Source organism: Mesoplodon mirus (assembly GCF_964341445.2).
Source record: "Mesoplodon mirus genome assembly, chromosome: 12".
NCBI classification, from domain to species: domain Eukaryota; kingdom Metazoa; phylum Chordata; class Mammalia; order Artiodactyla; family Ziphiidae; genus Mesoplodon; species Mesoplodon mirus.
Window position 1 is genome coordinate 86,933,412 of NC_138988.1, and position 14,445 is coordinate 86,947,856.

At 44.0% G+C, this 14,445-nt stretch overlaps 1 protein-coding gene across 1 annotated transcript in view; it reads left to right on the forward strand.

Annotated features, from left to right (window-relative positions):
* Positions 1–14,445, forward strand: part of KIAA0319 — a 71,268-nt gene that overhangs the window by 12,854 nt on the left and 43,969 nt on the right. The window contains exons 2-3 of the mRNA XM_082637887.1: positions 2,332–2,379; positions 11,401–11,560. Of these exons, the coding sequence (XP_082494013.1) occupies positions 11,506–11,560 (55 nt within the window). The 5' untranslated portion in view covers positions 2,332–2,379; positions 11,401–11,505. The remainder of the gene's footprint in view (positions 1–2,331; positions 2,380–11,400; positions 11,561–14,445) is intronic.

A 14,445-nucleotide genomic window follows, 5' to 3' on the forward strand; every position in this document is an offset into this window, starting at 1 on the left:
AGAACCATAAGACAAGCACCTACCCCAAAATATCTCCTATACTGCCATCTGTCAGAAGTACCTAAAATAGCCTTTGGTCGTCAGGAGTCTGTGTGACAATGCTGGCATCCTCATAAAGAATCCGAGCTTAAGGCTTAAACAAGTAATAACAGCCAACAGCTTTGCCTGGAAGCTTGGGTTTATAGAAACCTGAAGGGAGGGGATTGATGGACGGGAAGGGGAGAACCCGACCAAGACTCCCTGAAAGGGGAGAGAGGCATAATTATGTGCTTCCTCGTTGTCCTGTGTGCCCACACTGGCTGATATCATGTTGCTTCTGTTTCTTGCTTTGAAATGAAATACTAAGGAGAATTGGCCGCAGGAAGGTAAGGCCTTTGCCTGCACAGGCACAGGGATAGCAGTTCTTTAGGGATAGGTTGAGGATAGAAAAACACAATTATAGGTTGTCAGCATTCCCTTCAGGGCAAAAACCGAAGAGGCCCTCATGTTTGGAATCTTCCTAGCTAAGATTAAAGCCAAGCTCTGAAGGGCTGCAGCCTTGCTTACAAAAATTGACTTTTAAAAAATTTCTGAGGGCTTCCCTGGTGGTGCAGTGGCTGAGAGTCCACCTGCCGATGCAGGGGACACGGGTTCGTGCCCCGGTCCGGGAAGATCCCATGTGCCGTGGAGCGGCTGGGCCCGTGAGCCATGGCCACTGAGCCTGCGTGTCCAGAGCCTGTGCTCCGCAACGGGAGAGGCCACAACAATGAGAGGCCCGTGTACCGCAAAAAAAAAAAAATTCTGAAGTAAAATTGCATATTTTTTCGTGTCTCAATGTCAAGTTCAAGAAGCCTGACTCTCCTACTCCCCTCCAATGTTGATAATATATATTGAAAATAACTTTCTAATTTTTCCCCCAGTGGTAAATTATTAACCAAGGATATACAGAACAGGATTTTAAATCAATTAATCTGGTAGTGTTCGAATTAGCAGCAATCAGAATCCACTTAATTACAGTTTTTGTCAGTTGAGCCTTTTAATCAGCCCGGAGCTATATTTGGTTTGCCCTGGCTGAAGCAGCCAGGGAGTTGCTACCGTGTGATTTGCACCCCTGCTGACAGCAGAATGTGGCACTGTCAAGGTCAGAAGGCCTCCCTGGGGGTCCATCTGACTGTTGTTTATGGAACCGTTTGAAGATGAGCCAGTCTCTTCACATACACACACCTCCCTTCTCCTACCCAAGTTCACCACTCAGGCAATTCTTCCCCCTCTTCTCTTCCCTTTCCTTTCCTTTCTACTTCCTCCCTTGGTGTTTAAGCAGTTCTGTGGCTTTCAATACCAGCTCTATGGCTCCCCATTTATACCTCCAGCATCTCTCTCCTCTGAACTCCAGACATGTTTATCTGGTGCCCTGTTCAACCACTTGGATGTCTTGGGTTGGTGCCCATTTCAGGTCATGGCAACCCCATTCTTCTGGTTGCTCAGTCATCCTGATCACTTGTCTTTGTCTCATACCCTACATCCCATCCAACAGCAAATCCTCAGGCTCTCCCTGCAAAAGAAATCAGGAATCTGACTCTTTCTCAAGACCTTCACTGTTACCACCTCGGGGCAAGTCGCCATGCCCCCACCCAGATAACTGCACGGGCTTCTAACTTAGCTCTCTGCCTTCTACATGCTCTTCAACAGAGAAGCCAGCAGCTGAGGGAGCTAATCCTGCAACACTTCCCATCTCAGAGGCAAAGCCAAAGATCCCTCGTATTGACCTACAAACCAGCGTGGCCTCCATTGCCTCCGTAACATTGCCTCCTGGTGCCTTCCCGTTTTCTAGCCATGCTGACCTTCTTGCTGTTCCTGGAATACAGGGCACATTCCCTCCTCCAAGCCTTTGCATTTCGTGTCCCCTCTGCCTGGAACTCTTCTTTCAGACATCCGCGTGTTTCGTTCTCTCATCTCTTTTAAGACTTGGCTCAAATAGGACCTTCTAAGCCCATGAATTCTTCACCAGTGTCTCATCTGCTCTTTAACACATCTGTTGAGCTTTTGATAAGCAAACAATGTTATCTGGTTATTTTTACACCTGTGCTTGGTTATTTTTCAAATCTGCCAGGGTCTTTGTGTGTGTGTGTGTGTGTATGTGTGTGTGTGTGCAAATCTTATACCTTACTTTTTCTTTTCTTTCTTTAAATATTTTAAGCATCTTATTTTATATTTGTATGCCATGATTTCATTATTTGAAAAGCTTGGGGACCTGATTCTCTTGTCTTTCTTTTCTATTACCTTTCTTCATGGTGCCTGTGTATTTTGTAATTTGGAATTCTAAGCTCATGTTTGTCTGGGTTCTCTCTCCAGGGGTTGAGGAGAGTTCTTCCAGAAAGGATTTATCATTGCCTCTGCCAGGTATGTGTGGGAATTACCAACCCAGGACCACTTAAAGGTAATTTCTCCCCTTGGGATTAATTGGACTAAACTTGTAATGAAAAATGGAGCAAACCTGTGGTTGTCAATTCTCAAAGGAGAATTATTTCTTTCCACAGAGCACAGTGGCCAGATTTGTTTTTTCTAGTTCATCCTTTCACCCACAAGGATGCACCTCTTAAAGGTTCCTGGTTTTATGAGGCACCTTAGTTCCAACACCTCATCTCGAATGCACCCAAGGCTCTAACTTCTGTCTGTGTTGTAGCCATGAAACTCGTGTCTCTAGGTTCTAGAGATCAGCAGATATCTCATGCAGCTGCTGCCTGAGCATCAGCTTTCCAGCTTTCTGTTTGTTTTCAGCCTTGGGGGATTTCGCTTATATTCTTGTGAATGCAGTTATATATTTTAAAAGGTGTTTGTTATATTTTCCCCAGTAATTTCAATATTTTGCTGTGTTGCCATTTTGCTAGCCACAGAAATCCAGACTTTCCCCATGCATGTGTAATACTGTTTTCTTTTTAAAATCTGCATCTTTCATGTAGTACTGGACCATAGACTTCATAGTAATAATACATGGATGTTATACATACATGGGATATACAATAATATTTAATTATACCCTAATATTGGATATTATTGCTTTTATAAATTAGAAGAAAACCCAATTAGCTTTTTTTTTTAATGGAGACAGACACATAAGGCAGTACAGAATAGTGGAAAGACACGTTCTCTGGTGTCAGACATACCCGGATTGGGTTCCAGTTCTTGGACATTTTAGCTTTTCTGAGCCTCAGTTTCATAATCTATAAAATGGGATAATATGCAATTGGAGGAGTTACAGAGGATTAAAATGAGTGCATGTAAAGTTCCAGGGACATTATGAAATAAATGGAATTTTTACAAATGTTAATGTACTTTTCATACAATGTTATATTTGTGGTGATAATGTAGCCTTGGGATGTGTCCCGAGGGGACGAAGCAATGACTGAAGCTTGGAGGTTATGTTTGGGAAGCTGAGGAAGGCTTCTTAGAACTGGCTTTTGAGCTGGCTATAGGCAGGGTAGGGGAGGCTGGTCGATGCTGGAAAGAAGACTGGGAAGAGGGGGACATGGAGAGTCGTGTGATGAGTTTGCTCTCCTTTCTCAAGGTGTCTGTTCTGGCATATTTCAGAGATTTGTAATACTATCTCCAGTCGTCATCTGAACTGTCTGTGTAAGATGCACGAAGTCACCGTAGTCCCAAGAGGCCTTCCTGGGGCCACGGGATGCTTCCTACTTGGTTGACCTGAGTTTATTGGTCACAGCTACTACAGTGACTTTTTCTTTCGTTTTTTTTTTTTTTTTTTTTTTCGCGGTACGCAGGCCTCTCACTGTTGTGGCCTCTCCCGTTGCGGAGCGCAGGCTCCGGACGCACAGGCTCAGCGGCCATGGCTCACGGGCCCAGCCGCTCTGTGGCATGTGGGATCTTCCCGGACCGGGGCACGAACCCGTGTCCCCTGCATCGACAGGCGGACTCTCAAGCACTGCGCCACCAGGGAAGCCCCTCTTTTTTCTTTTTTTTTTTTTTTTTTTTTTTAATAAATTTATTTTTGGCTGCATTGGGTCTTCGTTGCTGTGCGCGGGCTTTCTCTAGCTGCGGTGAGCGGGGGCTACTCTTCATTGTGGTGCGCAGCTTTCTCATTTCGGTGACTTCTCTTGTTGCGGAGCACGGGCTCTAGGCGCGCCGGCTCAGTAATTGTGGCTCACGGGCTCTAGAGCACAGGCTCAGTAGCTGTGGCGTACCGGCTTAGTCGCTCCACGGCATGTGGGATCTTCCCGAACTTAACCACATGACCCCACTATGCTGCAGGGGGTGTTGGGAAATGTAGTCTTTTAGCTAAGTACCCTGGTGCCCCAAATAATTATCTGAATCTTACTACTAAGGAATAAGGGGAGGACACTCACTGAATAGACACCAGCAGTCTTTGAGCCTCACTTTTCCTGCATCCTTGACCCTCATCCCTTTCTTGTCCAGGACAAGATGTGCACCATCATTACTTGTTGAATACATTTCCGTGCTTTGCTCTTCAGCCCATTCCTAGGGCTCATTCTCTCTCTAACACCATCCCTGAGCCTTACGTCATCTCTGAGTCAGTGATGTCATCACCATCATCCAAAGAGGAAGAACAGTTGGGGTGAGGCTTCCAGGATGGTCACGGATGACAGGAAGCTCAGAGATGGGGTGATGTTCAAGAACAAGATTAGGCCAGAAATATCAGGAATCAGAAATAACCATTTTACATACGGCTTGGTAATTTCTTTTTATTTTTTAAATGCTATGTTAGAACAACCATGGTAAAATACCTAAGCCTTCTTTAAAAATGAAAATATAATTGTATTTTATTAATACAAAGGTAAGATGTATTCATTGTATTAAAAAGTAGAAAATACAGATAAGAGAGGAAGGAAAAAAGGAAGAGAAAAAAAATCATCAGAAGGGAGAAAAAAATTACTTTCACCTTGGGAAGGGCATTTCTTTCAGATCTTCACATGTATAAAGTTGATCCATGCAGAGTTTATGTAAGGATCTATGCATCTGTACTATTTATAACGTTTTGAACTTGTTAAGCCTTATTTTAAAAGACCTATTTTACCGCTCAGATTCAGCTCTATCTTTGACTGGTTTTTAGGAAGCTAGTGAGCCTTTCTATGTGAATTCTTTAATATTTTTCTTTCCCTTTAACGAGAACATGAAACAACGGGAAGGTAGGCAGAGGCAAGCAGCAGGAGAGGGCATGATTCTGTCAAGAGACTCAGGCAATTCAGAGACTGAATAATAAGGAAAGAGGGGAGGTCTTCTTAAGTAACCCAGAGCAGAATGTTCTTGCTTCCGAGAACCACGGAGGAGGACTGGGGCAGCTACAGGGTAAGTCTGAGGTCCAGAGTCTCAAGACTGGCTCTAAAACTCAGTTTCCTTTTGTGTAAAATGGGAATAATAAGAACTCCTACCTCAGAGAGAGTTATTATCAGGATTAGAAGGGAAAATATATGGCAAAACATGATTTAACTCATGAGGTACTCTATATCAGCGATCCCCAACCTTTTCGGCACCAGGGACTGGTTTTGTGGAAGACGGTTTTTCCATGGATGAGCGGGAGATGGTGGATGGTTCAGGAGGTAATGCGAGCCGTGGGGAGCGACGGGAACTGGCAGATGAAGCTTCCCTCGCTCGCCCGCCGCTCACCACCTGCTGTGCGGCCGGGTTCCTAACAGGCTGCGGACCAATACCAGTCCACGGCCTGGGGTTTGGGGACCCCTGCTCTATATGTATTAAAAAACCCCAAAACCTAGGGACTTCCCTGGTGGTCCTGCGGTTGGGACTTTGCCTTCCAATGCCGGGGGTGTGGGTTCAACCCCTGGTTGGGGAGCTGGGATTCCCACATGCCTCGTGGTCAAAGAGCCAAAACATAAAGCAGAGGCAACGTTGTGACAAATTCGATAAACACTCGAAACATGGTCCACATCAAAAAAATCTTAAAAAAAAAAAAAGCCCCTGTAAACTTAGAGCTAAAGAGATTTTTGATAACATGAAGTCCATACGCCTTTTAATGTTGAGGAAATGCAGATCCATTGTTTGCTTATATTAATGTAGTGAATAAAGGAACCTTACAGATGATGTTGAGAATAGGAAATGCTTTTGTTGCTGAGCACTCTAAGTTTGCACTAAGATAATTGCTTTCCAGAGCTTTCCAGGTACAATATGTTTGTGAAGGTACATTGCACAAGGGCGTCTGCCAAAGGGTCAAGGGTTTGGAAATCTGGCCCACAGCCCATTTACCAGGCTGTGTGCCTTTGGAGCAGTGTCTGCCCAGAGATGCACCTTTTATTAATTCGGCTGAAAGTACCCTATGGTATGGCAGGGGCCCAGTCTTTATCCGTGGGGTTCCTGACCAACTGCCCCCGACTGACAGCACCTTTGCTGCTGTGGGCAGCGTCTTGGCAGCTGGCTGAAAGCCATCACGGGAGGGCCAGTTGCTCTTCTCCTGCCTTTTAGGTAGGGCGTGGTCAATTACTGCAGACAGGAGATGGCCAGTCTTTTCTTCTATCCACTTCCCATCCCAAACCACGCTTTCCTTGCTGCAGAGCAAGGAAGTTATTAGTGGCAAATAATAACTATTTGCATCAGCAGGCGGTCTCTCTCTGGGTTGTTAGGCATGAAGCTTTTGGGACGCTTACTGAACGTTCACATTCTCCCCTTTACCTTATTGGAAGCTCGTGTTCTGATGGCCTCTGTTATCCTGACACAGAGAGACGTTATACCCGCCTCCTGAATTTACCTTCAGTCACCTGCACTCTGGTTCCTTTCCAGTCTCTTGACCTAACTCGGCTCAATAACACAGAACCCCTGGAGGCCTCTTTTGAACTCCGCTGGGCACTGGCCAGTGATGCTTGCAGGCTGGGCAGCAACCTTGTTCCAAGTGGTCAACGACAGAACCGTCAGCGCAGTTCAGTGGGAGGCCTTCTTGTGATTTGAGTTGTTTCTTTTTAATTTTTAAAAATTTTAAAATATGTATTTATCAAACAACCCATACATTGTTAGTATAGACATCGTGCAAGGTTAAAACATATTCAAACATCAAGATCCACATTCAGGGCTGCCCTGGTGGCGCAGTGGTTGAGAGTCCGCCTGCTGATGCAGGGGACATGGGTTCGTGCCCCGGTCCGGGAGGATCCCACATGCCGCGGAGCGGCTGGGCCCGTGAGCCATGGCTGCTGGGCCTGCGCGTCCGGAGCCCGTGCTCTGCAGCGGGAGAGGCCACGGCAGTGAGGGGCCCACATAAGTTCTAGAGGCTGGAAGTCTGGGGTCAAGGCGCCAGCGTGGTTGGGCTCTGGTGAGAGCTCTCTTCTTGGCTTGCAGATGGTTGCTTTCTTGTTGTGTCCTCACATAGCAGAGGAAGAGGAAGAGGAGTAAGAGAGAAAGAGAGAGAGAGAGGGAGAACTGAGTTGTTTCTTGAGGAAGACTCAAAGCAAGGTCCAGCAGTTCCCAAGCCCTCCTTCTATAGGATGCTGGGTTTGACTGTTTTAATAGGCCCCTTGTTCTTTATGGCTGCCTCTGATAAAGCTAATTCACATATCAGGACCTTCAAAGTGGAAGCTGCCCCGGTGGCCCGGTCCACATCACAAATCTAAACCACAGCCAGTCTGATCTCAGGTGGCCTTGGCCAGCAGCGGCTTGAAGCAGGATCTCAGTTCCCCAACCAGAGATTGAAGCCAGGTTGTGGCAGTGAAAGCACTGAATCCTAACCACTAGACCATGAGGGCCAGTGGCTAGTGACAAGGCCCTGGCTTGTCTTCTTTGTAGAAATGAATTTCAACAGAGATGGAAAGTAATGAAACAAGTAGTGTTTATTAGGAGGAAAAAAAAAGTACATGTGAATAGACACACATGGGTGGGCTCAGAGAGACGGTTGTGCCTTCGTGGTAGTTTAAATCACTTATGTGGGGCATTTCTTCTGGGTTTCCTCTGGCCAGTCACCTTGCTTTGCCTGGCTCTGAGTCCGTATTTGGTATAACTCAGGGTCCTCCCCTGTGTGTGTCTGCATCTCTTAGCCAAGACGGATTCCAGCTCAGAGGCCTGTGGAAAGGTTGACATCACCTATTATGGGGTGGCGACCCCTCCTTTTTGGCCCCCGAGGAACCTTTCTGCACAGGTGTAGTCAGGAAGTTCTCCTTGACCTCCAGAATGAGGAATATGTGGTCTCTTTATCTCTTATCTGGGCAGGACTCAGCACCTCTCTGCTCCAGCTATTATCTTTGTCTTGGAGTATCTGTCCACAGGCGACAAACTCCAACTGCTCAGCCTGGGGCCCATCTATCTCCTGCCTCAAGCTGCACTTATGGGAAACACCTGTCAAGGAACCCTCAGATACACCAATCACAATCCTCCAGCTCAGCTTAGCTAGCTCACCTTACCCTAGAAAGTAGGACCTGCTTGCCTTGTAAGTAAATCCCCGACCTCCTAGCCAGTCATGCCCTGTTTCCATGTCGCCACTTCTAATGTTCTATAAAACTCACTCTTGCCCAAAATCCCTCAGGAAGAGTGGTCCACTGTTTATGACATCCTGTACTCTCCCAATCCGTGGATTTTTTTTTTTTTTTTTTTGCAGTACGCGGGCCTCTCACTGTTGTGGCCTCTCCCGTTGCGGAGCACAGGCTCCGGACATGCAGGCTCAGCGGCCATGGCTCACAGGCCCAGACGCTCCATGGCATGTGGGATCTTCCTGGACTGGGGCACGAACCCGTGTCCCCTGCATCGGCAGGTGGACTCTCAACTGCTGCGCCACCAGGGAAGCCCCCCATGGATTGTTTTCCCTTGAATAAAGGACAGCCAACTCATCACTAAATTGTTTGTTTTGTCATTTGATACCCCTCACCTCCCCTAGATTACCACATCATTTCCGCCCCCAAATTTTGTGTATTTTAATAACATATATATAGAAAAATACACAATATATTGGTAAAGAGGAAAAAAAATCACCCAAACTTCAATGTATGAACCTAAGTACTGTTCAGTGTGTGAACCCAAGACTGACTTCCTTTCAGTCTTTCTCCAGTGATAATAGTTTTTCTGGTTGTAACCATAGCAAAATGTAAATTTGTGTCTCTGGTGGATCTTTGTCATTGTGTTTGAACACAGGGTATCCAAAAAAAAAAAAAAAAAACCTCTGGCTAATTTCTGCAAAATAAGGAATTTATTTAAACAACATTAGTTTCTGGGGAACTGGGAAAACAAGGCTGGAAACTACATAGCCAGGAATGTGACAGACCTAGTCCAAGGAAGATGCTACGCCGTTGTCACTGGGCACAAACATCTCACCTGCAGGGCCAGCAGTGCTCATGCTGGGGTCTCAACACAAGCCTGGAATCACTTCTGCTGCTCCTCTGGAAATTAAGTGTTACTGTATGACACTTCCACCACCACCCCACTGGGTGGAATCTTGCACTCCCTGTAACCTCAAGTCAGCAGTTTCTGAGGGTGTCTGGTTGTTCCAGGACAGCACTTTGGGTTCAGAGGACGCCATGAAAGCAAGGATGTGGCATTTTTCAACTACTATAATGGGAGGAAGACCCTGTCTGTTATGGAATTTTCCACGTCATTCTTAAATGACTAACTGGGAGGCCTCTGCTGGGGTGTCCCACTCTTTGTCATCTAGTTCACGTGTAAATTTCTAAATGTACTGAGATGCTTCTGGAAAGGGGGCGGGAAGAGGGAAGGTGATGAGTCTTGTTCTCTCCTAAAAGAACAAGTGTAAGCTGTGTGGGTGGGGAGGGAACAAGGAATGGGCGGGGAGAGAGTGGTGTGCACTGGGATTAAACTCTAGTTTACCATAACATGCCAACTAGTAACTCAGAGCAAGGCTCTGGCACGCTCTAGGAAGCCCTTATCTAGGTGTGCTTACTCCTGGAAGCCTTGTTACATATTTGAAATAACAAATACTTGGAGTCCAGACCTCCTCATACTGGTTCTTCTTCAGCCTTGAGCAAATCAGTGAACTTTTTTGAGCATCAATTTCATCATCTTCGTACTATCGAAAGCATAGATTATAATATTGCCTGGGTTGTTGTGAAGATCACATTGAAGAAAGTGCCAGGTGAAAATAAAATGCTAATATTACTCTAGTTCATTGAATCTAAGATGCTAATGATTGGAAGAGCCATCATTATTTTAAATACCATGAAGGAAGAAAGAAATCCTGTCATTTATACCATAGCACATCACTTTCTTAGCCTGTAAACTATTTCTACACATTGAAAGAGATTTTTGGGGGGTTGCTTCAGCAGATTTTTATCCTGAGTCTTTCTTGTGCATATATAAAAAGGAAATATAAGTGAATATACATTAAGGTATTTTTAAATTTTCTGACAATATTTGTCCATTTCTGCTGAATCACTTGTCAAAGCATTTAGTGAGGTCTGTGTTTTTTCTGTGCCTCTGTGTCGTCATGAGCACGGGGGATGCAGCATTTCTGAAAAGAGTGCTTCACATTGCTTTCTTTCAAGCCTCTGACACCAGTTCTGCACAGTCCACGTGTGTGTACAAGCAATGGCATTATCTTCTGCCCAGTGTTTGGCCAACTTAAGACATCCCAATTTCAGAGATGGCAAAGCATGAAAATATTTACATGTTAGAATTGATGAAATATAGTAGTATGACTGACTCTATTTCATTCCCTAGGTTTGGCTTATAAAGGGAGAAAGCATGAGAAACCCTTTGCCCCTTCTTAGGAACTGTACTTGCTATTTGAACAAACTTCAGTGGATGGTTTGCCTGAGATATGGTTGTCAGGGTGGGGAAAATTTCCCCCTTCCCCTCTTGGTCCTTTTGGCTGGTCAAATAATTAAAATCACATAAGGCAGATTAACAAGAGAAAACCAAATTTAATTGCTTACGTACAGGAAATCCACATAATGTGAGAGATTCCAGGTAAAACGAGAGTCAGTAAAATGAGGTATATATGTCATCCTGGACCAAGGAGAAGGGGTTAGGGGTCTGGGACTTCAAAGGGAAGGAAGGCAATTCACAGGAAGAGGAAAAAGAGCATGTTTGGTAAACAAATGTTTGCTGCATCTTACAGAGACAGAAGAACAGAGAGGAATTTTAACAAACAGACTTTGCTAGGTTCCTCCCTGTCTACCACACCTACTTCACATTATACTGTATTTATTTATGGTGAGAGGTCCCTTCCTGGAACAGGTCTTCTATCTAAATCCTTTTGGGCAGTTAGGGGGAAGGTCAAAGATTCTTCCTGAATCCTTTAGACCTTGACTGGTTCCAGCTTGAAATAATCCACATGCCAAAGTGGCACATCTTGGCGTGTCCTGCCCTGAACCCCACTATGGCCCTGGGATGTAAACAAGACAGGCTTCCCATTGCCATGAATAAATAATAGAAATAACTTTGTATGTTTCTGCATTTACCTGTTCTTTTCTTCCTTCCCGTCTCTTTCCTGTGTTTCCTTTGAAGTTCTTGAGGCCGAATCTGGCTCCTAAGAAACGTCAAAGGAAGCCTGCACCAAAGACCCCTCAGGGCCATCTCTGAAGCCTGCTTCCACCCACTGTGTGAGTCAAAATGGCTCCCCCCACAGGTGCGCTCTCTTCATTGCTGCTGCTGGTGACCCTTACAGGTAGGAAACTGTTGCCCTGGAGACACTACCAGACATCACACTTGGACTTCCTATCTTTGGCTTAAGTAACTCAGATCAACCTGAAGAGGTGAAGATGCTGTGTGTTTGCTTTCCAATAGACTTATTTCACATATAAAAAGGCAGACCTCATGCATAAGTGGTTTCTGGAAACAGGCATTTAAATTTTTTATCATGACTATTTTGGGGAAAATAAAATCACATTTCATATATACTAGGAAAACTTCATGTATTTATTTAAAAGAATTGCATAGCAGATCTTTTTTGGAAAGCAAATGACAGACCTTTTTTTTATCATAAATCTTTATTTTCATATAGTCTGTTTGCTTATTGTGGACACACCATGGCATAAAATCATTGGTGAGCATCAATTCTGATGATTCATGCCCCAGCTAGGCCAGCCAAGCCAGCCAGGCCCCTTTGAACTTACCAAAGATTGAGGATGGAGGTATGGCCAGGGTTTTATATGGTTTATATGGTTTTATATCCAGGGTTTGTCCAAGTATGGTAAAACCATGCTGAGGCTTCCCTGAGAGTGACCCTTGTTAAAATGTGGTTTCCTGGGCCCCATCCAGACCTACTGAATCAGAACTTCTAGTGGGTGTGACTCAGGAGTCTGAAGCATCTAAATTTTTATAAGCACAATTTTAGATCATACAAGGGCCACTTTAGGAAATACTACAATCAGGAAACCCGTATCATTTCCTGCAGATTACTCTCCCCACGCCATCCATCCATCTTATTAAATTCACCACTGCTTAGTATGCAAGGCAAGATGTTCCTTTATTCCATACTTAGTGTACTCTATACTCTGGAAAATGCTGTCGTTAATGTTTGAGCCCTCTTTTCTCTCTCTCTCTCTCTCTCTCTCTCTCTCTCTCAAATCCCCACTTTTTCACTGCTTTTCATCTTTTTCTTATGAGGTGTTTTTCATTAATTCAAAGTTACTGAGCCCAAATAATGTTATTTAGGGTTTGTCTGTCTTTTCTCTCTATCCTGTTTACCTTTGATAAGATGCTAACCGATGATTTTATTCATTTGTCAACAATCATGTGCCTACTGTGTTCATGGATTGGGCTGGCAATTTGTAGAGGGGACAAACGTGTGAGTGTTTCTGTTCTCTTCAAGAACGTTCTTGAGCGAGTCTAATAGATTCTAAAGTAATTATGGCAACTTGGCCCAAAGGGAGAGTGGTTTAGTTGTTGGGAAACCCACCTTTTCAGACTTCTTTCTTTAGCGTTCAGATCTCTGCTTAAGGTATGTATATCTAAACAGCCCATTGGATGATTTTTTGCAGAACAAAATGATGATCTGTCCCAGAGGTATTGGGTTGGCCAAAAAGTTCCTTTGGGGTTTAAGTAAAAATAAAAGACACATTTTTCATTTTCACCAAGAACTTTATTGAACAACATATTCACCATTTTGTTCCACCACCTTTTGCCATTTTTCAGGCAACTTCATAATTCCATCTTCCCAAAACTTTATTTTTTTGAGCAAAAAACTGTTCCAGGTACCTTTTACAGTCTTCCAGGGAATTGAAATTTTTTCTGTTAAGAGAATTTTGTAAAGAATGAAATAACTGGAAATCCGAAGTTGCAATGTCTGGTGAATATGGTGGATGAATCAGAACTTCCCAGGTAAGCTGTAACAGTTTTTTCCTGGTCATCCAAGAAACATGTGGTCTTGTGTTACCCTCATGGAAGATTATGCGTTTTCTGTTGACTAATTCCAGACTCTTTCATGGAGTGCTGCTTTCAGTTGGTCTAATTGGGAGCAGTACTTGTTGGAATTAATCGTTTGGTTTTCCAGAAGGAGCTCATAATAGAGGACTCCCTTCCAATCCCATCATATACACAGCATCACCTATTTTGGATGAAGACCGGCCTTTGGTAGGGTTGGCGGTGGTTCATTTCACTTGCCCCATGATCTCTTCTGTTCCACATTATTGTACAGTATCCACTTCTCACAGTCCATCACAATTTGTTTTAAAAATGGAACGTTTTCATTACGTTTCAGTAGAGAATCACGTGCAGAAATACGGTCAAGAAGGTTTCTTTTACTTAACTTCTGTGGAACCCAAACATCAAAGCAATGAACATAACCAAGCTGGTGGAAATGATTTTCAACGCTTGATTTGGATATTTTGAGTATGTCGGCTATGTCCCGCGTGGTATAACATTGATCGTTCTCAATTAATATCTTAATTTGATTGCTATCAACTTCAACTAGTCTACTGGACCATGGAGCATTGTCCAGTGAGAAATCTCTAGCACAAAACTTAGCAAACCACTTTTGACATGCTCGATCAGTCACAGAACCTTCTCCATACACTGCACAAATCTTTTTTTGTGTTTCAGTTGCATTTTTACCTTTCTTGAAATAATAAAGCATAATATGCTGAAAACGTTGCTTTTTTCTTCCATCTTCAATTATTAAAATGGCTATTCAAAAATTCACCAATTTTGATAAGATTTTTAAAAATGCACACTGATATGACAGCTGTCACAACTGAATCTAACAAAATTGTTTCCAATGAAGTTAAAGACAACTAAGTGCTACTAAAGCCATCTTATGGCAAAAAACCAAACGAACTTTTTGGCCAACCCAATAAATGGCGATCTCCACCTTCAACCCGATGGAAAACTGCTTTAAGCTTTGTGTTGAAGGTTCCTGCCATGCTTCTTACCCACGTGTAACAATTTGCTTATTCCAGGATCACAGCCTTTTCCCTGTATAATGGTTTCTGTGACACGGTTTTATAAGTTGGCTTTTAAGCTTCTGGTGGCCAGAGCCAGAAATGAAACATGATAGTTCTTATGAATCATATTGCCCAAAAGCAGAGGACCCAACAGTTGTTCAAGGGAAAT